Source organism: Camelina sativa, chromosome 8, assembly GCF_030686135.1.
Source record: "Camelina sativa cultivar CO46 ecotype springtype chromosome 8, ASM3068613v1".
Taxonomy (NCBI): domain Eukaryota; kingdom Viridiplantae; phylum Streptophyta; class Magnoliopsida; order Brassicales; family Brassicaceae; genus Camelina; species Camelina sativa.
The window spans coordinates 29,512,277-29,534,643 of NC_141887.1; the positions used below are offsets into that span (position 1 = coordinate 29,512,277).

The 22,367-nt window shown below is 40.5% G+C and overlaps 4 protein-coding genes, 1 long non-coding RNA gene and 1 pseudogene across 13 annotated transcripts; 4 read left to right on the forward strand and 2 right to left on the reverse strand.

The window, feature by feature from the left end:
- The first annotated feature begins 952 nt into the window (after window positions 1–952).
- LOC147940600 (uncharacterized) lies at window positions 953–4,480 on the forward strand. Its single transcript, XM_087463244.1, has one exon. It carries the CDS (start codon window positions 1,104–1,106, stop codon window positions 3,477–3,479), a length of 2,376 nt encoding a protein of 791 aa, XP_087319370.1. The 5' UTR covers window positions 953–1,103; the 3' UTR covers window positions 3,480–4,480.
- Window positions 4,481–5,302: 822 nt separating this feature from the next.
- On the forward strand, window positions 5,303–8,015 carry LOC104708976 (polyadenylate-binding protein, cytoplasmic and nuclear). Of its 4 annotated transcripts, none has more exons than XM_010425632.3 (8): window positions 5,303–5,809; window positions 5,896–5,978; window positions 6,070–6,122; window positions 6,256–6,312; window positions 6,458–6,511; window positions 6,797–6,859; window positions 6,960–7,013; window positions 7,319–8,015. In XM_010425632.3, the coding sequence occupies exons 1-8, from the start codon at window positions 5,629–5,631 to the stop codon at window positions 7,812–7,814; spliced, it is 1,041 nt and encodes a 346-aa protein (XP_010423934.2). In that variant the 5' UTR covers window positions 5,303–5,628; the 3' UTR covers window positions 7,815–8,015. The 4 variants fall into 4 exon arrangements, with proteins under 4 accessions (XP_010423934.2, XP_087317589.1, XP_010423935.2 ...); XM_087461463.1 differs by having other exon boundaries at window positions 5,306–5,809; window positions 6,797–6,864; XM_010425633.3 differs by having other exon boundaries at window positions 5,306–5,809; window positions 6,797–6,850.
- LOC104708978 (uncharacterized) lies at window positions 7,842–11,521 on the reverse strand. The gene is made up of 3 exons (XR_754897.2): window positions 11,141–11,521; window positions 8,842–11,044; window positions 7,842–8,778 (listed from the first exon to the last, which is right to left on the reverse strand). It is a non-coding gene; the product is annotated as an uncharacterized LOC104708978 (long non-coding RNA).
- Window positions 8,155–15,868, forward strand: LOC104708977 (uncharacterized). 6 transcript variants are annotated; one of them, XM_087461462.1, is made up of 17 exons: window positions 8,333–8,648; window positions 10,566–10,635; window positions 11,742–11,845; window positions 11,947–12,073; window positions 12,165–12,316; window positions 12,422–12,505; window positions 12,597–12,659; window positions 12,796–12,930; window positions 13,024–13,230; window positions 13,595–13,714; window positions 13,933–13,982; window positions 14,112–14,274; window positions 14,364–14,498; window positions 14,699–14,806; window positions 14,887–14,985; window positions 15,144–15,452; window positions 15,566–15,868. In XM_087461462.1, the coding sequence occupies exons 3-17, from the start codon at window positions 11,747–11,749 to the stop codon at window positions 15,689–15,691; spliced, it is 1,977 nt and encodes a 658-aa protein (XP_087317588.1). In that variant the 5' UTR covers window positions 8,333–8,648; window positions 10,566–10,635; window positions 11,742–11,746; the 3' UTR covers window positions 15,692–15,868. The 6 variants fall into 6 exon arrangements, 3 of the variants coding, with proteins under 3 accessions (XP_010423939.1, XP_087317588.1, XP_019084604.1); XR_015563748.1 differs by having other exon boundaries at window positions 8,348–8,648; window positions 14,112–14,257; XM_010425637.3 differs by lacking the exon at window positions 10,566–10,635 and having other exon boundaries at window positions 8,155–8,648.
- Window positions 15,869–15,897: 29 nt separating this feature from the next.
- LOC104709997 (uncharacterized) lies at window positions 15,898–17,743 on the reverse strand (annotated as a pseudogene).
- A 102-nt stretch (window positions 17,744–17,845) lies between these two features.
- LOC104709998 (uncharacterized) lies at window positions 17,846–22,287 on the forward strand. Its single transcript, XM_019229069.2, has one exon. The coding sequence runs from the start codon at window positions 19,156–19,158 to the stop codon at window positions 20,170–20,172; it is 1,017 nt and encodes a 338-aa protein (XP_019084614.2). The 5' UTR covers window positions 17,846–19,155; the 3' UTR covers window positions 20,173–22,287.
- Window positions 22,288–22,367: the final 80 nt, after the last annotated feature.

Sequence of the window (22,367 nt, forward strand, 5' to 3'; positions counted from 1 at the left end):
ATCGTACGTGTTAGCTAGTAGTATTGACTAAAAATATATCTTCCACCAAAAGATTGAAACACAATTTATTATTATTTGTGAAGAAAATATATTAACGTTTTAATCCGTGAAGATTTGGCTGGTTAATTAAAACCGGAATAGTTAGCATTTTCTTTACATATAGACTGTACGATAAAATTGAATAGTGGTCGAACGGACGAAACAGATAAATAAAAAGTACACACTTAAAGAAACAAGATTGAATAGTGGTCGATAGTGAGAGATCTCCCTCCCTGTGTGTGTAATGCTGTGTAATCTCGCCGTTATCTTAAGATTTTCTCTGTAATTGGCTAACAAAAGTTTGATTAAATTATATAACATCAGAAGGAAAAAATTAAAACAAGCAACGTTTTCGTCAGACTTAGCAATATGAAGAAAAATAAAAAATAATATGCCTAGTTTTCTACTTCACAGTGCCCGAAGTAGTATGCCTAGTCTTTTTGTTATTATTAGCTTTCCGGCAAAATCGACCGATTCCATATTGTTGACAAAAATGTTTGACACATGTGATTTTATAGAATTTTAGGTTTATAAGACGAATGTTAGGATGGACGAGAAGTCACAACTCGTGACTTTGGTTTCTCTCCCAGGCACATGTCTCGAGACTTCTAAAAGCAGCTATCCTTTTCAAAAAAATAGATCTCACCAACTCTGTTTTATCTAAAACAAGAAACTTTCCTTCTTTTTCCTTTGCTTTCTAGGTTCCGACCGAGTGAGGCTTCGGTGTGATAAGAAGAGCTGGTCCCCTTTTTGCACATACTCACCAATCTAATCCTATTTTCAAGTTTACCTAGTAGTTCTCTTTTCACTTGGTATCGCCTCTCTTCTAATTAAATCTTTGATTGTTTTCCTGATGTCTCCATCAGCGAATTTTTACCTGTGTTCTTCCCCCTGTTAAAAGAGTCAAAGCCAGTACAAAACATAAGGGAGTTTCTTTGTTACATTCATTATTTTCCTGGAAGACTATCCTATTCAGGCTGAGCCTTATAACTACTATATTTCGGGAGAAGGAACATATTTACCTTCCCTGTCTAGCTTTTCGCTAAGAATTATATCAGGCATTGATGGCTTCTCAAGTACAACCTGTTACTTTCCGCCATGGGCGAGACGTGGAGGAAGAGGATGACATTGTCATACTACCTGAGGTGGACAACTCAACCCTTATCGCAAGATACAAAAGAAGCCTTGTTGGTCGCATGTTCCACCAAGGTGGAAGAAGCATCTCTGCTATGGTGGCCCTCCTGCCTAAACAAAACATCTGGAATGTTGCAGGACACGTTCGAGGTATTTCTCTTGGAAAATCAAGATTTCTGTTTGATTTTGAATCTGAAAGAGACTTACAAAAAGTGTTGAATAAACGACCTTGCCACTTCAACGAGTGGTCCTTCTCCCTTGAGAGATGGGAACCTCACATCGATGATACCTTCCCAAACACCATGACTTTTTGGATTCAAACTGAAGGCATTCCCAACCTATACTGGTTGGAGACCTCTCTAAGAAATTTTGGGGACTCATTTGGAATCTGTAGGGCAGTGGATGCTCCAATGGGACGAATCCAGGTCACTGTCAGAGTGGATGAACCGTTGAGATTCCGGAAAAAAACGCAACTTCCAACTGGGGATGTTGTGTGGGTTTCCATGGTCTATGAGAAGCTTTATAGATGGTGTAAGCTTTGTCACCGGATATGCCATGAGGAGGATTCTTGCCCCTTGAAAGCTACTACCCTACATCACAATGAAAATAGCGTCAATCAACAGGAAAGATCTGCAGAATGCCGTCAGTCTACAAATGGTGGTTTCAAAACTGCTGGAGAAACGTCCCAGTCTAATGCTCGAGGCAGTAGATCCCACCCCTCTTGGTGGAGACCAGATTTGGTAAACGACAACCCCAATGACAATATATCAGAAACATACCGTCGTGAGAAGGCTGAGGGGAAGAAAAAACCTGAACAAGGACGAAGGGATGTGTGGAATAGGCTTGAAAAGGTAAAAAATGGGCCTTATCGCCCCCCTTCACAGCGACGGGAGATGTCAGCGAGACTTCCCCGCAAGGAGACCCCGATGCAAATGGAGAGTAGATTCAGAGCGGAGCCTATGTCTGGCCGTCAGCATAGGGGCACCACACAATATCGGTTCCAACTACCTAAAAAAACAGTAGAGGGGAGCGGGTATGATCCTAACGGTGAGAGAGGCCGTAGAAAGAGGAGATATGAGGATACCTTTGGGATAGAACCCCGCAGAGGCGAGGTGGTGAGGAAGGATACAGCTACGACGCCTCACCATGACCGTGCCAATTCTCGGAGTAATACTAGATCCCCCGAGACGAACCCTAGCCAATCAGATTCACAAGCGACTATCTCCGACCCACAAGTCGCGAAATTCCGAGCTAAGCAGGTTATTCAGTCACCTGACCATGTTCGAGAGAGACCTTTCCGTCTTAGTCTGCAGAAGAAATCAGAGATTATAGATGTTGAGAAGGGTGATTCAGCAAAAACCAATGGGGTTAATCCTCCATCGGCAAGGAAAAGCTTACCTTTTGATTTGGGGGCTCCTTCCCAGCTCCACTCTCAATCCCCAGGGTATAAATTATCAACGGGTATACACCAAGATCTGATCGTTAAGATCAACAAAAACTGGTATCAGCAGACTGTGGAGGAGGAAGAAGCTGAACGACAAGGAACTCCTCTGGAGGATAGGTTTACCAACCTTATCCGAATAGAGGACCCGTGCTTTATCACAGACCCCCTAGAAGTTATTACTCGGGAGCCTCAAACTACAAATTCTCACCACTCGTCTGTCATAGTTGAACCAGTCCCCACAGAAACTGACGAGTTTCTTCAGGAGGTGGATAGGGATGCCATGGAGTGGGACAAGAACTATGATGATTTAGATAAAGTAGATTTGGAATGGACAGAGGAAGATGCAGATGCCTTTAGAGAGGCAGTGGCATCCGATTGGGATCCTACAAATATCGAAATAGAAGAGGAGGATCTGTTAGGAGGTGAAGTTCAAACTAACGGGGAGGAGAAGGGTGATCCGGGGACGATACCTTTGTCGGATCCCACAAATTTCGACGAGGGGAATAGCAGTCGACCTCCTCTCCCTTCTGCTGGAACAGGCCGATCAAAGGGCCTAGGCAAAAAGAAGGAGAACAAAAACAAAAAGAAAGACCAAAAAGCTAAAGATAAGGCCCAATCTGGTGGGCTTCTGGAAAACCAAGGAGCAGCTTCAAGAAAATTATTACATCTGCGATTTTCAAACTCCCCTAAGTGTCAAAGCACAAATCCGATTTCTGTGAAATTGAGGAAACCACGTCCTGGATCCACTCCGTCAGGCAGTGAGGGCAAACACCGGCACCAATCAGAGACGACATTGGGGGATCGACAAAGGAAAAATGATGTTAGAGAGGGGGAAGGTGATCCGCCCACCATCGCCAATTGATCAATTCCTCGCAGATGCAACAAGGGACGACAAAGTGTCCTCACTGTCGACTAGAAATATGCTCATCTCTAGGTTTCCTCTCTTCTCTCAGTTTACAGCTTCTGTGTGTTATCCCCTGTTTGGTACCACTATGAACATTCCGGTTTTGCTATATCCTTCTCGCTTATGCACACGGTGGACTAGATATGCAAATCGAGACTTCTCTGTCATTGGTTATGACACTCCGGTTACCTATAACCGAGATAAGTTGGTGCAATCAGTTATGTTGTTCATATACAATCGGAAGTCCACGAGATCCAAAAGGGTTGGACAACTTCCCTCTCTGGTTTTTCATGCTTCTAGGATCGACGAACGACTGGATACTTCCCTTCTCGTGGGGGCGTCTTTGGCTCTTAGTTACAGACGGTCCTTCCCAGCAGAAGAAGAAGTGTGTTGCCGCGCTTTCACGGGATGTTCTGTCCGTCCTCTTTGCCTTTGCCTGTACCGGGTTTTGGAGGTTCTCATACCTCTGGGGCAATCAGGGAGTAGTAGTCACTCTAATTACTTGTATCGGATTTGGAGAAGCTACATTAAAAAGTATGTGGCCTTGGCAGGTCATAATATTTTTAAGATTGAATGTATCCTTTCAGGTTCTTGGTTTCCAAGACTCTCGTCTTGTCCAGCGTGTGACCACCCTTTTCAGGGACCTTTGGCGCATGCACGGAATCCAAACACCGCGTTCGTTCCTTTGCAACGTCTGCGGCAATGGTTATCAAGATGGCTGACTATGAGGCAGTGGCCGGTCATCCTTCACCATGAGTGGTCTCACTTTGTGTGGCAACTCTTTACCTTTAGGACTTGGTGTCCTCTTTATGTCTCTTGTCACTTTTATGGTTTCAAGTCAAGCTTTAAAGCTTGTTTTATGTACGATTTAAGATCGTTGTTTGTAGTTTATCTTGTCCTCCTGTGTAAGCTTATTGGTGTATTTGGCTCCTTTTCAAAGGAAGCTTGTAAACCTTTAATCTAATGGAGTGTTTAGTGGGAAAAAAAAAAAAAAAAAAAGAGGAATGTTAAGGTTTGACGTTTGAGACGATGGATTAGAGAAGTCGATTTTACGAGACTCGAGGGTTATTATCTAAGAACACGGCGGCAAAACAAAGAGTACAACAGACGAATTAAACATAATATATAACAAAAAAATTACAAATAAAATTTTAAATTCTTTTCCAAATTCCAGAAAGTTTTCTACATACAAGTTTTTGTAGAAACGTTGACGTGTTTATTATGTCGAAACACACTGTTCATATTTCTCATTTTAAGTATATATTATTTCATATATAAGAAATTTGGTTAGACTCGCCCGTTAACCTTGCTGGTAATTAAAAAAAAAAACAAAAAAAATCATAGACGAACACGATGATGCGTTTCCCACATTGATTTCAAGGGTTATAACTAAAAAAAAAAGTGTTTAAATAATCTGGGATTTTTAGTATTATTTGTTTGTTAAGACTTAAGACTAATAAATATGCTTTATGTTTGTTTAAGGCAATTTGGAAAAATGATTGAATCATAGCCATATACTGTATGAGGGACCACTGTATGATTTAAATGCCTGTAAAATTTGATGGCTCGAAGCCGAAAAAAAAAAAAAAATTGGTGGAAAATAAAAAAATACTCATCAAATCTATCACGAAGGGTGTCGAACCCGCATCCTTGAAGTCGCTACCCAAAGCCTTAATCCAAATAGTCTAGTGGACTTTTCACGTAAACTGGTTTTCCAAAATAAATATATATAGACAAAAATAATAAGATTCTTTAAAAAACCCTTTATAGCCCGACCTCGTATCAATCGATCTCTCTCACACTCGCTTGTGAAATCCCTAAATCTCCAAAAAAACCCTCTTCTCTTCTCTGTGTCTGAAGACGAAATACACAGTTCTTTCGATCTTTAGCAACCGTTAGCAACAGAGATTTCTTTTTCTTGAATCTTGATTCTTGATTCTTGATTCAATCCTCCCTCTATGTATATAAACCTTATTCAAAGAGCCATGACTTCTCTATCTCTTCCAATTTTGTTCTTCTTCGCATTCCCTCTTCGTCCAAAGAACAAACACCTTCCTTTACAATTCTTCTCTTCATCTTCCCTTTACCAAAGATCACGAGCACAAGAATGGTGGAGGAACAGACTCCGGTCTATGTATGGGGCTTCGGTAGCCACATCTCGGAATCGGCCTTGTTCGACTTCTTTGATAGGGGGCGAACTACATCTTTAGCGTCTGTTACGCTTCACCGAGATGCCATGAACAACTCGCTTCGCCGAGCTACTTTGATGTACGGATACAAAGACGAAGGTGCGTTGATGTGTGTCCAAGTTTATGCTTTCGGTTAACTGAGGACAATTTCTGAATTTATCGCCTTCTCCTCCATTGCGTTGCAGCTAAAGCTGTAAGTAGAGCTCTGAGTGAACTCCCCCTCGGCCTTGGAGAGATACACATGTCGTTAGAGTCTTTTCCCGAGGAGGCATGTTTCGTCTTCTTCTTTCTTTATCATTTCTTTACCCCTTACCTCTTCTTCTTTGTCTTTACCTTGCTACCTCTTCTTGTTTTCACAGGAAATCCCTGCGAGAGTGGTTAGTAATCAGATGATGACGACGGCGACGCCTTTGTAGGTTTTGCAAACCCTTCTTAATTCTTACTTCCTCTTTTCATTAGATAGGAAGAAAACAAGGAAATTTGATGATAGAATGATCCATGTAATATTGTTATCTAATCTGTTTCTCTTGGATAACATTGTGTAGAATTGTAACTGGATTACAAGCTTCTGTGCCACTACAAAGCTACCCCACGTATCAATTGTAAGATCATGCTTTTGGACTACTTGAAAGATGTTTTAATTGTAATATGAATGCCCGTTTTTAATGCATGAATGAATGATATGTCATGGCCTCATGGGTTGTTGTGAATCTAGTTTTAATAAAATCACCATTTCCGTTTTTGCAGGTTCCCAGATCATCAGAGTAATTTGCCTCGGCAAGGACCCCCTATGTCTCAAATGTAAGTATTAGGAATGCTGCTGTAACATTAGAATGATGCATGTAATGTTAGATAATCGGTTTTTGTTTGATAACATTCTCTAGAACTGGACTCTCAATTGTAAGTATTGTATTGTTAGGTAATCATGCTTTTGGGCTACTTCATAGTGTAATATGTAATGTCATGGTTGTTGTCAATCTGGTTTTGATAAAATCATCATTTATTCTGTGCTTATGTGAGGCTGGATTGATAAGATATATTGTACCTCTGTTAGCTAATCTTTTTTTGTTTGATAACATTTTGTAGAACTGGATCCCAAGGCCCTCTGCCTTTGCCATTGCAAAGCACGACATCTCACTTGTCAGTCATGTTAGGTTTTGGACTACTTGATAGATGTTGTGATGTAATGATGCCATGGGTTGTTGTTGTTAATCTGGTTTTGATAAAATCACCATTTCCGTTTTGGCAGGTTCCCAGATCATCCGAGTAATTTGCCTCGGCAAGGACCCCCTATGTCTCAAATGTAAGTATTATGAATGCATCATTCGTGTATGACTCTTTTTTTTTAAACAGTTGCTGGTTTACCAGCAAGTTAAACAGTTGTGATGTATGTTTTTGTTTTATAACGTGCTTATATGTTTTTGTTTTGCCTTTGCCATTGCAAAGCAACACATCTCAGTTGTAAGTATTGTTTTATAATGCTTTTGGACTACTTGATAGATAGTGTAATATGAATCCAGCTTTTAATACATGAATGAATGATAAGGTCAGGGTTGTTGTGGATCTGTTTGTCTTTAATCTGTGCTTATATTCTTGGCTGTGATGCAGAAAAGTATATGTTGGGAATATTTCCAGTACCACAACTGAGGATCAATTGAGAATGGTGTTTAGTGCTCATAGACATGTGGAGAATGTATCAATAATCCGAACAGATGGTGCATTTATCAAGTTTAAGGATGTAGAGGGTGCAACGGCGGCAATCACTCATTTGAATGGTTTCAATTTTGAGGGTAGAGTGTGGCATGTCCGTTATTGGGTTAAAGATCGGCGAGAAGAGATCAGGCAAGGAATGGAGAAAAGAACAATCTGCTATGTAAGAAACTTCAAGTATGACTTACATGAAGCTGGTTTGAGAGAAATGTTCCAGCACTGCGGAGAAGTTTCTTATTGTAAGATTAGAAGAGATCCAACGGGAAAGAGTAGGGGGGACGGGTTTCTGGAGTTTACCACACCCGAAGCAGCATCAGAGGCGATGAAGTTGGATGGGAAACTCATTGTTGGTGGCAGGACTATATATGTGAAGCCTGCCAAATCAAAGGAATGAAGAGGGTCTCTTGTAAGTGACAACGGATGATGTGAAGACTTATTTTTCGTTAAAACATGTGTGTAAGGTCAAAAACAGGACATCTCGTTACAGAGAAGTAGATATTACTACAACTTCAATCCACTTTTTTTTTTTTTTTTCCTTCTGAATGTGTAAAAAGATTACACAAGAGTGGTTACATAAGTAGAGCCTTCAGTAGCATATTTGTCTTCTGAATCTTTTTACAACTTCAATCTGATTAGCCAAAAACCACTGGGATGTGTCTGCTTTGATTTTGACCATAGTTTCCAAAGCTAAAAACTGTTTGCCCTCAATAGCATATTTGTTTCTATTCTTCCATAGAATCCACATGATCCAAGGCCAAGCCTGGCGAATATGCAAAGGCACTTCTCCCCGCCATTCTTGGGATTAGGGAAGTCAGATAAAGCCAAACCTGTCTTGCTACCGAACAAAAGAAAAGGACATGGTTAATAGATTCTCCATCCAGTCCACACAGGGAACATCTTTCATCCACATTCATTCCTCTACTTGTTAGCCAATCTGCAACTGCTAATGCTCCACTCAGAGCCTTCCAAAGAAAAGTCCGGATTTTTGGGGCTGTTTGAACAGACCAAATTTGCACTTTAAGACCATTCAAAGAAGGTTGCATAGATGCTTCTTCTATGAGATCAGCTTTGTGAAAATTATAAGCGAGAGTATAACCAGTCTTAACAGAGTGAGTGCCTGACTTGCTGTGTAGCCAACACCAAAAGTCTTCATGATCAAAGGATCTCCTTGTCTGATACATCTTTGAGGAGTAATCATTCCATCCTCTTGATCATTGATCAAAACCGTGTAAGTTACTGATTTGACACATTTCATTATCACTCAATCCATTTAGAATGAAAACCCATAGCTTGAAGTAGAGCTTCAAGGTAAGCCCATTCCAGTCTGTCATACGCTTTAGACATCTACTCAGTGCTTTCTGATTCTGTGGCTTTTCATACTTTCTGATTCTGATTCTGTGCCCATTCCACTCTTTTCATACTTTCTGATTCTGTGGCTTTTCATACCTTTCTGGCACAAAAGCAGTTTGAGTGACAGGCACTAACTCTGGAAGATACGTCTGAATCCTTTTAACCAAAATCTTGGAAATGATTTTGTAAAGAACCGAGCACAAACTAATAGGTCTCAGATCTGACATCCTCACTGGGTCTACTATCTTTGGGATTAAACATATGTAGTTCCTTTCTGAAGGGAAATTTCCTGTGAGAAAGAAATTTTCTATCTCCAAAGTGACTTGCTCTCCAATGATGTCCCAGTAACTCTGAAAAAACAGCCCCGTCATTCCATATGCCCCAGGGGCTTTTTCTGGCTTGATGGAGAAAACAGCTTCCTTTATCTCCTCTTTCTTTACCCTTCTAGTTAGATCATCATGTATCGCAGGAGAGACACTCGGGGTAAAGCCAGAAAAAATATCTAGGAAGTTATCTTGGTTTGTAGAAGAAAACAATTCTCTGAAATAGGCTACAGCCACCTCTCCTTTTGCAGCTTCTGATCTCTGTTCATTTCCATTCACATCGAGCAATCTATCCAGCCTTTTTCTAGACCTATCAGCTTAAGCATGAAAAAATTTAGTATATTTATCTCCATCCTTCATCCATTTGTCTCTGCTTTTTTGACTCCAGTAGGTCTGTTCTTCTTTGTAAGCGACTATCAACTCCCTTTTTAACCTCATAACTTGATGTCCACAAGGAGGATGAGCTGATTGCTCTGATTCTAAGGCAATCTGAATCTGATTTATTTTATCCAGAGCATTGGCATTGTTCTGCTTTTTCCATCTACTCAGTGCTTTCCTACAAAACCTCAATCTCTCTGATGTCTTCCTTCCTCTATTAGAAACTCGTTGATTCCAAGCCAGACTAACAGCTTCTTTCACTCCAGCCTTTGCCAAAAACCTTCTGTCGAATCTAAACTGACCTCTGTAAGAGTCTCAGAAGACTTACAAAAACCGGTCTATGGTCAGATCCTCTTTTCTCTAGAAAGGATTGATTTGAAACTGGAAACTGCTTGTACCAATCTTTGTTGCCAAAACATCTGTCAAGCTTGCATTGAATCCAAGACTGACCTCTCATGCCTCCCCACGTAAAACTATTCCCATGGCTACTTAGCTCAGCCATTCCACAAGCTTTCAATATCTACAAAAGGTTGGAAGGAACTGTTGCTTCTTCTAGGGCCACCCAATTTTTCTCCATTATGGAGAATCTCATTAAGTCTCCTAGCATGCACCAACTACTCTTCCTCTGTGATCCAATCCTACTCAGTCTTTCCCAAACTTCTGATCTAAACTAGCCAGCCGGATGCCCATATATACAAGACACAAAAAAACTTAGCATCTTCAAACTGGATCTGCAGGTCAAGTATGTTATTATTTACAAAAGTTAAAACCACCTTGAACACTGCTCTTCCAAAACAGAGTCAGTCCACCACTCAACCCTTCAGGCTCCACTGTGTAAACTCTATCATAACCAAGCCACCCTTGCAAATCTACTAGCACATTTCGACAATTTTTAGGTTCCATCAGAAACAAAATCTCAGGAAATTGTTCTTCTTTGCTGCTTTAGAAATATACACAATTTCCTTGTCAGCTTTCCTTTTCTCAACTTGACCTTCATTCAGACCCACTGATTTAGTAGCTTCAGCAATAGAGGAACACTTACTTTGGAGTACGTTTACTAATGTAAGGTCTCCTCCTTTGACTTTTCTTTATAGGTTTGATCCCGGAAGAAGTAGCTTCAGAGAAACCACCTCTATTCAGCCGTTGAATCAAACTTAAAATGAGGTATTAAAGCTTGAGATAACGCATCCCCAATGACATGAGAGGAATAGAGGTTCCCCTGTGAACAACTTCTTTTTTCCTCTTCTCTGATAGTTGAGTCCATGAGTTTTAATCCTGTGTCATGAGCTGGAGCAGATTTTGTAGAGGACGATGTGGAATCATAATCGAATACACTCCCCTTGTCTTTGTTAAAATCCCGAGAAATGATTGAAAGGGGTTCTAGTGGCAGAATTGTTTTTTTTTTTGTGCTATAGGGTCCTTCTCCACTTCTGCAACCGACTTCTTAACTTTATCTTCTCACAGTCTCCTTTCTTCTCAGTTTGCAATAAGCAAATACTGTCTCATACTCTCCAACACATCCGATGCAGTTCTGAGTCTTCCATTCGCAATATTGATTCCGACTTGATCCTCTCTGAGCACACCAAATAAGGGATTAGTTTCAGAAATAATCTGGATCCTTTTGGGAGGGATAGAAAACCCAGTCAGAACTGTTTTTCAAATAGATTACCTTCGATCTTCTCAAAGGTTTTGAGACATCAAACCGGACTTTGACCCTAACAAAATCCCTACTTAGCGGTTTGTCTGGATCAAACGCCACTTCCATCACTTGCCACAAAAGGAATGAACTGGAGAAAAATCGCCAAAGCCCATTCGTCAAAGGTATGGACTCCTTTCTCCAGGATCTCCACTAAGTCATGTTCATGCTTGACGATGAACTTAAAAATCTTTCATCTGATAGAGCAACTCGACGGATCCTATCGTATTTTTGCCACTTCCGAGGCATATGGAGAATCAATCGGGTCATGCTTTGACAGTCCGGGTTGAGCAATATTCCGACACGAAAAGCCCAAATAAGCACAAAGAGTATTTTCTATATATATATATATATAAATAAATAAAAGGGCACGACTTTGCTTAATCTCTTATAATCTCCTTAGCCCATCATCATCGCCTCTTCCTAGGTTTCGATAAAGTTTTTAGTTCTGATTTCGTTTCGCTCATTCATTCCTGATTCTCCTACTGCCTAGAATTTCCTCGGATAAAACAAAATTGTATCCATTTCTTTGCAATTGGGATTTTTGTTTTTGCGATTGACATTTGAATGATAGCTGCGATGGACCTAAATGCTTCACCCCAACCCGAAGAAGACGATGAACCCTTTAAGAGACGTCATGAAGATCGAATTGAATCTGCAGTTGAGATCGCAAGACGGGTACTTTACAGATACCCAAATCCATTTATTATCACAGCCACACTAACATTAGACTCTCTATTTCTAATAGATTACGTTGTTATCTTTTGGTGTGATCATAGGAGCGTGAAGAACGAAAGAAACGAATGAGATTTGACAGGCCAACCCGAAACTCTCAGCCTGTCTTCCGTGATCAGTCTTATCACAACAGAGATACTAGAGTCTATGACCAAACCAAGATCCCTCAAGGTTTTCATTGTTACAGCTTCTGTTACTAACTCGAACGTTAATACTAGGTTCATTGGTTTCATAAAAGTATGCTTTTTTTTTTGCAATACAGGTTGGCTAGATTGTCCTGGTTTTGGTCTAGATTTAGGATGCATTATTCCTTCAAAGGTTCCTCTTAGTGAATCTTACAACGAACATGTTCCTCCTGGCAAAAGATACTCTTTTAAACAAGTGGTCCGTAACCAGAGAATTAATGGACGAAAGGTATGTTTTTGATTTTGTTTTTGTTTCTTTTCCCTTTAACATGTATCAATCTTTTGTTTCTTTGCTATGCAACTCTCTAAAGTAATGGGGGTTTTTATTTTTCAGCTTGGTCTAGTGATTGATCTAACTAATACTACTCGTTACTATCCTACATTAGAATTAAAGAAGGATGGCATCAAGCATGTTAAGGTGAGTAGTTGAATACATTTTGTTTTTGTTGTTTGTATCATCTGCACCAGCATAATTAGTTGATTGCTTTATCTTCTTTTTCTTGTTGTAGATTGCCTGCAGGGGTCGTGATGCTGTGCCAGATAACGTTTCTGTAAACAACTTCGTCAACGAGGTACTTGTTTCCTAAGTTCAGTTATCTTCTTGACTGACAAAAAGAAAAGTCAATTCACTTAAAGTATATTATCGAGTTTGAATTGATGCCCAAACTTATCTACTGTTGGTAGCTCATTTGAGGATACTGTCTTCAGGTTATTCATTTCATCCTTAATCAAAAACACACAAAGAAATATATCCTCGTCCACTGTACTCATGGGCATAATCGGACAGGGTTTATGATTGTTCATTATCTTATGCGCTCTACGCCTACGATGAACGTTACACAGGTTCAATTCTTTCTTTCACATTTGTACTTGTGCATTAGTTGTATTGATCCTGTTTAGAATTTGAGGTTCTTACATCTGTGTGGCCTTTGACAGGCATTGAAAATGTTTTCTGATGCCCGCCCACCTGGGATTTATAAAGCGGATTATATTGATGCTTTATACACTTTTTATCACGAAATAAAGCCTGAGAGTGTTACTTGCCCACCAACTCCTGAATGGAAGAGGTCTACCGAGCTTGATCTTAATGGTGAAGCTGTTCAAGATGATGATGATGATGATACTCCGCCTGACCCTGTTCAAGTAAGCGTGGTGCAAACGAGTGGTTATTGTTTATTAAGATCTTGAGTTTAACACTCATTTACAGAAATATCCGTTAGAAGGAATATCCTGCATGCATTGTTAAGCTCTTGCACTTGTTAAAACAGATCTCAGAATCTTATTGCAGCTTCATTACTATTGTTTCTAGGTCATTTATTTACTTCTTGATCCTGGAAAATAACGGTATCGTCTAAAAAAGATAAACTGTTCTTAAGATTATCTTTGTGTGCATATTGATGGGTGCAGTTGAGTCTTTCATAGCTATAAAGTGTCGATCTCATATTGCTTGAGTTATCTAATGGGTCTGTTGCTGATCTTGTCTTTCTTTACTGTTTCATTGTTTCAGGAAATCAATCAGGAGAATGTGAAGATGTCGAATGATGACATTTTGGGTGATGAAATACCCCATTATCAGGAGGAAGCTTACCGGCAATTCTGTTATAAGATGCTTATGATGAATACCGGGGTATGAGTTTGAACTGCTTATTTGTTATTCTTAGTTTTTCTCTCTATATACTCTCTTATGGAATATTATAATGTTTAGCCTAATGTTGTTTCATGTGTGTATACTTCGTTATAATTCATGCTAAATGTTTGTTGAGACTAATGCAATAATAGAAAGCTTCAGTGAGTATTCTAATGTGATCTTTAATCATATAATGGATTAAAACTTCTCTGATCCAGGGAAGAGGATGTATGCAGTTCCCAGGTTCGCACCCTGTATCTTTAGACAGGTATGACTCTCTTCTCTACTTTTGGTATTGCATACAAAGAGGATTTAGCAAGTTTATGTTCTGAATTTCAGAGGTTCATTAGTCGTAGTTTCTCAATGTAGTTAAATCTTACGGTTTTTGCATACACAGGGAGAGTTTACAACTTTTGAGGCAGCGATATTATTATGCAACATGGAAGGCAGATGGAACACGTTATATGATGCTCTTAACTATAGATGGGTGCTACCTGATAGATAGGAGCTTTAAGTTTCGGAGGGTACAGATGCGTTTTCCCTGTAAGCACTCAAATGGAGTGAGTAGTTTTCTGTCATTGCTTTTAGGCCTTCTGTGTCGATATCTAAAACCTGTGAAATCCCTGACATATTTGGTTTTCGGTGGTAGGGGATGTCTGATAAAGTGCATCACTACACTTTGCTTGATGGAGAGATGGTCATAGATACCCCGACAGGTGAACAAGCGAGGAGGAGGTACCTCGTATATGATATGGTAGCAATCAACGGCGAATCAGTCGTAGAGGTTGGAACTGTCGTTCCCTTATTATTATTTTCCTTGGAATGAGTTCATTATCACGTGAACTTAGCATTCAGTATTTATCTAACCGAGACTATGTCCGAGGTTGTTTTCCAATATGCCTCTGTCGTTTTTACTTAGTATCAACCATTGTCACGTATTATAGATACTAAAGATAACTTACAGTTGATTTAAACATGTACCAGCGGACTTTTTGTGAGAGATGGAACATGTTTGTGCGTGAGGTGATCGGACCTCGTGGAGCTGAGAAGCTTAGAAGTCATTGCTACAGATATGACCTTGAGCCTTTTGCGGTGAGTTGCATTCTCTGTCCCACTCCATATTTTCCTTCTCCTTTGTATAAATTGTTGGTAAAATTATTGTTGTTGCCCAGGTACGGATGAAGGGTTTTTGGTTACTTTCTACTGTTGAGAAGCTTTTGAAGACTACCATTCCATCGCTTTCGCATGAAGCAGATGGTCTGATATTTCAGGTAAACAAGGGATGTTTATATTCTAGGTCTGAGTAGATATTTGTTCTTGGGATGCAGACGGATACAATTTCATGAGATTAGTATTATCTTTTTCTTGGAGAAAGTAGGAAGATTGCATTACTTGAGCTTGACTTGCATTTGGTTTTATGGAGTATTAGGGTTGGGACGATCCTTATGTTCCACGAACTCATAAAGGTCTATTGAAGTGGAAGTATGCAGAAATGAACTCAGTAGACTTTCTGTTCGAGATGGGTGAGGAAGAGGGGCGTGGTTTCCTCTTCTTGCATGAAAGAGGGAAGAAAAAGCTTATGGAAGGATACGTGGTTGAGTTTAGAGATGATTCGGACTTGTCAAGTTACAATGGGAAGATTGTAGAGTGTTCATGGGATAAGGATAAAAAAGTTTGGGTTAGCATGCGGATCAGAGTTGACAAAACGACACCAAATGATATCAACACTGCTCGGAAGGTCAGTTGAATGGGTTAAATTTAATGTATCGCTTTTGTCAAATGGACTCCCTATATGATTATTTCTCAGCAAAAAATGTGATGTTGTTTACTTGTGTTGTGAAAACAAAATAGGTGATAAAGAGTATAAATGATAACATCACTGAGGAGGTGTTGCTTCAGGAGATAAAAGAGATCATCCGTCTCCCAATGTACGCTGACCGCATACGAAACGATAGTCAGGTCGCACGCCGCAAGTAGAGATACTATATCCTTGGTGTTGCTTTTACAATCGTAGAACTAATTTAATAATGCATGGTTTTGGGGTACATTGGTTAACAGGTTTTACTTCTCTCATACGTTATAGTATAGCTAAATCAATTTGTTTTGTTTTGTTTTAGTCAATAACCAAATCCATCAATCCAGGTAGTTTATATCTACAATACTTTCCCAACAACAACAACAAAAAAAAAAGTGTTTCTTTTATTCCTGAAATAATGAGCAAAGGAGGGTATTTACAAAAGTAAAGAGTAAAAGATGTTAATGCAAGGATACAAATTTCTAAATCTGAATCGTTCTGCTATACCTCAAACATGGGAACTCTACCAATAGCATTCACAAGGCTTTGCGGTTTGCATGCTTGCCGCGACGTACATTGGAAGACGGATAATCTCTCTGATCTCGTCCAGCAAAACCTCCTCCGTGATGTTGTCATTTATGCTTTTTTTCACACTAAAAGCGGTTTTGGTGTCATTTGGTGTATCTTTGTCAACTCTGATCCGCATGCCAAGCCATACTTTCTTCTCCTTATCCCATGAACACTCTACAATAACTGGCCGGGTTCTTCCAACAATCACCGCTAAACTCAACCGAATAGCCTTCCATAAGCTTCTTCCTCCCACAATCATGCAAGAAGAGCCTTGGGTGCCCATCCTTGGTCATCTCAACCAGAAAGTCCACCGAATTCTTTTCTGGATACTTCCACTTCAGTAGATAACCTTTGGCTCCGTATATATAAGGATCGTCCCAACCTTGGAATATTATGCCGTCCGCTTCATGCGAAAGCGAGGGAATCAACTCCTTGAAAACCTTATCCAGAGCAGAGAGTAGACAAAAAACCTTAATCCGTACACCAAAAGGCTCCAGCTCGTATCTGTACCCATGATTTGTCAACTTCCTCTCATCATTACGGGGTTTGATCACATGTCTTTCGATTATATTCCATCTTTCGGAGAAAGGCTGATTTATTACTGACTCCCCGTTGATTGCTACCAAGTCATACACGAGGTACCTCCTCACCTGGCGTCCATCGGGAAGTGTATCCACAACCATCTCTCCATCAAGCAACGTTTTATGATGCACTTCGTGATAATCACTACGAGGGAACCGCATATTTACCTTTCTAAATCTAAACTTCCTGTTGATCAGATAACACCCTTCTTTAGTCAAGAGCATCATATACCGCGTTCCATCTGCCTTCCATGTCGCGTAATAGTACCGCTGCCTCAAGAGTCGCAGCTTTTCCCAGCCTAAGGATACAGGGTGCGAGCCAGGGAAGTACTTATATAATCCTCCACTTGTTGAATCGATGTTTTTTTTTTGTTGGTAAAATGCTGAATCGATGTTAAGCATCTCATAACAGAATTTCTGGTACTCTACCTCCTGGTCTGAGGGTATGTCATCCCCTAAAATGTCATCATCGTGGAGATCAAGCCTCTTCCATTCAGGAGTGGGTGGGCAAATATAACTCCCAGGCTTCACTTCTTGATAAAAAGTGTAGAGAGCGTCAATGTAATCTGGTTTGTAGATACCGGGCGGGCGGGCATCGGAAAAGGTTTTCAACGCCCGTGTAACGGTCATCATCGGCCTAGAGCGCATAAGGTAATGAACAATCATGAAACCTGTGCGATTATGCCCGTGTGTGCAATGAACGAGAACATACTTATTTGAGCGGTTGTGTTTCTCGAACTGATAAACCTGACTGACAAAGGTGTTGACAGAGGAAGTATCTGGCACAGCATCACGGCCAGAGCAAGGGATCTTAACATGCTCGATGCCCTCCTGGATTAACTCTCTGCTAGGGTGATAGTAACGAGTTGTATTGGTGAGATCAATCACGAATCCAAGCTTCCTTGTATTATTATTATTAGCTAACCACTGTTTGAAAGTGTAGATGTTGTCAGGATGAAGAGCATCGTTGTAAGACTCACTGAGGGGAACTTTTGAAGGAATGATGCATCCTATGTTCTGACCAAAACGAGGACAATCTTTCCACTTGTTAGATTGGGTTTGACAAAACACAACATTGGGCCTTTATTGGGCCAGACGAATATTAATTTGGCAAAGGAGAACAAGAAGTCCATAACCACTCTCTTATATATTTACAAGGGAAGAAAAGATAGTGGAGGTGGGTGAGAAAAGAGAAACAAAAGAGACTTCTAGAGGAAGAGAGAAACGTGAGAGTTTCAAGAGAGAGCTTTTTCTTCTTTGTTGTCTTTGATTCTTGTATCTCCTTCCGTGTGTGCCAAAGTCTGTAAACCAAGAACAACATCACAAGTTAGTGGTGTGGTGTGTGTAACCTCTTTCATATAGTGGAGTTTGGGAGCAAGAGTTCTCCCCCGAGACGTAGCGGTTGAGGCCGTGAACTCGGTGATCAAATTTTCTGTGTGTTGTTTCTTTTACAAGCAACCATATTCTTACTCTTTTCTCAACAAGTGGTATCCGAGCGCCAGGCTTGGTGTAAGGTTGATAAAGAGGTTCAAGTCTGGGTTTCAGGGAGACTTACAAGATGAGTAACACTAGGGTGGAGGTGGACAGGTTTGATGGCACAGGTGACTTCTCCTTGTGGAAGGTCAGGATGTTGGCTCACTTTGGTGTCCTAGGGCTGAAAGAGATCTTGAGTGATGAACAGCTGCTAAAAGACCCACCTACTACAGAAGCGGAAACTACAGCAGCTCAGAGGGACTCTCAAATGGGAACAAGCGGAGGTTATGGGCAGTCTCCAAGTATTGATCCTGTAAAGTTTGAAAAATCAGAGAAGGCCAAAGATCTCATAGTACTAAACGTTGGAAATCAAGTACTAAGGAAGATCACACATTGTGAAACAGCAGCAGCCATGTGGTCTACTCTAAACAGGTTATATATGGAGACCTCTTTGCCTAATCGCATCTACTTACAGCTTAAGTTCTATACTTTTAAAATGACAGATTCTAAGAGTATAGATGAGAATGTGGATGACTTTCTTAAGCTGGTTGCGGATCTAAACAACATTGGAGTAGATGTGACAGAAGAAGTTCAGGCTATATTGTTGTTGAGTTCATTATCTGACAGGTATGATCAACTCAAAGAGACCCTGAAGTATGGCAGAGACATTTTGAGGTTGAATGATGTTATAGGGGCTGCAAAATCAAAGGAAAGAGAGCTTACAGAAAGTGGGAAGCTTCCAAGATCAGAGAGAGACAGAAGGGTTGTATGTTGAGAGAAAAGGTAGATCAGAGAACAAGTTCAACAACAACCAGGGGAGAGGAAGGTCTAAGAGCAGTGGCAGGTCAAGACCGAGGCACAGCAAAACTGACATAAGCTGTTTCATTTGTGGCAAGGAAGGGCACTGGAAAAGAGAATGCCCTGAAAGGAAGAAACATACAGAATCGACTAATATTGCAACTGAGCCTTTGCAGCCTTTGGTGTTAACAGTGAGCACTCAAGACTCTGGTAAGGAATGGGTTATGGACTCTGGTTGTACGCTCCACAGTACACCAGACAAAGAAGTCTTGTTTGACTTCAAGGAGTTCAGTGGAGGTAGAGTGCTACTGGCTGACAAAACTCATGGAGAAATCAAAGGAAGTGGGAAAATAAAAATTCAGAATCAAGATGGTTCTGTAGTGATACTCAAGGATGTAAAATACATTTCGGATGTGAGTAGGAATCTGATTTCTTATGGGATGTTAGAAAAATCAGGCTGCAGGTATAAGGGAAGTGATTTCATGGTTCACTTCTACAAGGATAATAAAAAGGTGATATCTGGGAAATATCACGATGGGCTTTATTATCTTCAAGGCACAGTTGTTAAGGGTGAAGTAAATGTGTCACAGGCTGCAATAAGTGGAAAAGATATTGCTAAGGCTGAAGATGGAGTGAGAAAGAAGAAGTCAAAGAAGGTGACTTTTAGCGTGAATTTAATTCAGGGACCTACTCCATATGGTTTTGAGAGAAGAGAATCATCAGCTACAGGTGGAGATTCATCCTCAACAGAAAAATCAGAAAGTTCAGATGAGGCTAAATCTGAGAAGAGTAAAGAAATTTCTGATGACCAGCCACGGTTGAGAGATCACAGTCTAGACCGGATGCACTGTGATAATAAAATGAAGGATGAAAGGGTTTTGGAGGATAAACCAGAAAGTGTCAATGGAGAAGCAGAGCTGTCAGAAATCAGTTTGGTTCAGGAGAGCTTAAGCGATAAAATTGAAATGAAAGAATTGAGAGAAGCTTCAAGGTCCAATAGAATGGACGTTAGTAGAGATGGAGCTAAAGGAGGTCTAGCTCTCTCACAAGAAAGTCAGGAAACGGAAGTTAAGGCTTTCGGGATTTCTGAAGCTAAAACACAGTTCATCAAAGGTTTGGTATCTAAAGGAGATGTGGTCTTGAACAAGATACTAACTACTATTCATCCAACAGATTTTAAGACTCAAGCAGTACCTGGAAAGGATTTTCAAGTCTGCTATGATCTCCTTAACATCGCTTGAAAGGCAACACAGCTCCAGGTAACGCCACTATCGACATTGTAGGCTGGCAGGAGGAAGAGAAAAAGGAAACAAGTCAGCTTTGGGAAATAAATAAAAATTATGTCGATAAAGAGAGATTAGGAGGGTTGAGGGAGTTACATGTAGGCACCTGGAATTAATGTGAAGAGAATTATATTCCAGGTGGAGCTGTTGGGAAAAATTCAAGAAAAAAGGACAGTTAGTTAAGTTCTTGAATTTTTTGTAAGTATCGAATCAGGAGAGAGTGATTCAGGATCAGAGAAGTTGGTAACCTGTGGAGAATCAGTTGTCGAGAGTTGGAGACTGATTCCAGGTGGAGGTTCTGTGATGAAAATTCAGGAAATCCAAGTTAAGATTTTGGTGGCTCAAAAGAAAATAAAAATAACTCCAACAGCTAGAGATCGAAGGATGATTCATGGTCAAGAGGGAACCTGAAGTCATCAAGGAGAAAGAAGAACATGGGATGTTCAACAGAGGAGCTGCTGTGAGAGTAGACATGAAATTGAAGTTAGAGTTTCATGGAGTCTATGGAATTTGAGAGAGACGTAAGATTAAAAAAAAAGGTGACTCAGCTTGAGAAGGGTTACCAGGGATGTCTTAACAGGTGAAGGCGGCAATGCTCATTAAAGAAGCAGTCCTAGTGTTTGTGACATGATCTTGCAGGACAGATTTGACAAAGGAAAAAGGTGGTTAGTCTCTGTAAAAGCTTGAAGATCATAAGTCATTGGATGAGCTGTCACAAAGGGCTGTGAAGGAACTACCTGAAAAAGGGTTGTGGAGCTGTGATAAGGGTGATTAGTTCCAGGTGGAGCAGCTTATGAAAGTTCCAAAGAGGACTTGGCAGAGAATCACATCAGACCATGAGGTTGAAGTAATTGGTCAAGCAGAGGTGATTCAAGGTCGTGATCCGTCGTGAAGGTTTCTGAAACTAGGCTTAAAGAAACAAGGTTTCAGGTGGAGTCGCAATTGACAGGCATGTTTAGTGTTTGTGGTTAACATGTCCTAAATATCAACAAGTCCAGAGCAAAAGGTAAGAGATTGACGTCTTACCAGAAGGTGTTCATGTCTGAGCAGCTTATGTGGTCGTTGAGAGTGGAAATTCAACTGTTAACAGAGTAGATGAGTTAAGTCTCTCGGTTCAAAACTGAATCACAAAAAGGTTTGACAACGGCAAAAGGAGATTCAGTGAAAAGTGATTACCTGTATCTCGACAGAGAAGTTGCGGAGTTAAACGGATAAGTAGTGAGGCTCGTCGGAGAAGTAAACAGAGCCGATCACCTGAATTAGTTTCAGAAGTGGAAATTTTATAAGCTTCAAAATTTCAGGAAAATCTCAGAAGATCCTAATCTCTAAGAGTCAAGAGGAGACAAGAGAGAGATTAGATGTACCTGGGATTTGCAGAGGAAGAAATTGCCAAAGGTAGTCGTTGGAGAACATACGACGGTGGTCGAGTTCACCTTAGACGTTTTGTCAAAGGAGACAAAGGAGCTGTGGTTTTGTTGATTCATTGGAGGAGACTAAGGTGATGTCTACAAAATTCTCGGAGCAGGTCGGGAATGATGGAGGAGAACACAGCCAGAGTTTGTTCACCGGAGAAGATCGCCAGAGGAGTTTGGAATTTGGCGGTGGTGTTGATTTCACAAGATGAGGAAGAGGAAGAGGCTGGTTTCATACGTTGTCGTCGAGGGAGTTTGTGTTTGTCAAAAGGTGGAGAATTGTTAGATTGGGTTTGACAAAACACAATATTGGGCCTTTATTGGGCCAGACGAATATTAACTTGGCAAAGGAGAACAAGAAGTCCATATCCACTCTCTTATATATTTACAAGGGAAGAAGAGATAGTGGAGGTGGGTGAGAAAAGAGAAACAAAAGAGACTCCTAGAGGAAGAGAGAAACGTGAGAGTTTCAAGAGAGAGCTTTTTCTTCTTTGTTGTCTTTGATTCTTGTATCTCCTTCGTGTGTGCCAAAGTCTGTAAACCAAGAACAACATCACAAGTTAGTGGTGTGGTGTGTGTAACCTCTTTCATATAGTGGAGTTTGGGAGCAAGAGTTCTCCCACGAGACGTAGCGGTTGAGGCCGTGAACTCGGTGATCAAATTTTCTGTGCGTTGTTTCTTTTACAAGCAACCATATTCTTACTCTTTTCTCAACACCACCCCTGAGGGATGGTGATTCTG

What these genes read in the sequence shown, in the direction of transcription:
- LOC147940600 (XM_087463244.1), top strand. Translation starts at nt 1,104, where the DNA reads ATGGCTTCTCAAGTACAACCTGTTACTTTCCGCCATGGGCGAGACGTG.
- LOC104709998 (XM_019229069.2), top strand. Translation starts at nt 19,156, where the DNA reads ATGGACTCTGGTTGTACGCTCCACAGTACACCAGACAAAGAAGTCTTG.
- LOC104708977 (XM_019229059.2), top strand. Translation starts at nt 11,735, where the DNA reads ATGATAGCTGCGATGGACCTAAATGCTTCACCCCAACCCGAAGAAGAC. An exon ending in CTACGATGAACGTTACACAG is followed by an intron (nt 12,931 to 13,023) that starts GTTCAATTCTTT and finishes GGCCTTTGACAG; the next exon opens with GCATTGAAAATGTTTTCTGA. An exon ending in ATGACCTTGAGCCTTTTGCG is followed by an intron (nt 14,807 to 14,886) that starts GTGAGTTGCATT and finishes GTTGTTGCCCAG; the next exon opens with GTACGGATGAAGGGTTTTTG.
- LOC104708976 (XM_010425632.3), top strand. Translation starts at nt 5,629, where the DNA reads ATGGTGGAGGAACAGACTCCGGTCTATGTATGGGGCTTCGGTAGCCAC. An exon ending in GGACCCCCTATGTCTCAAAT is followed by an intron (nt 6,512 to 6,796) that starts GTAAGTATTAGG and finishes AACATTTTGTAG; the next exon opens with AACTGGATCCCAAGGCCCTC. An exon ending in ACATCTCACTTGTCAGTCAT is followed by an intron (nt 6,860 to 6,959) that starts GTTAGGTTTTGG and finishes CCGTTTTGGCAG; the next exon opens with GTTCCCAGATCATCCGAGTA.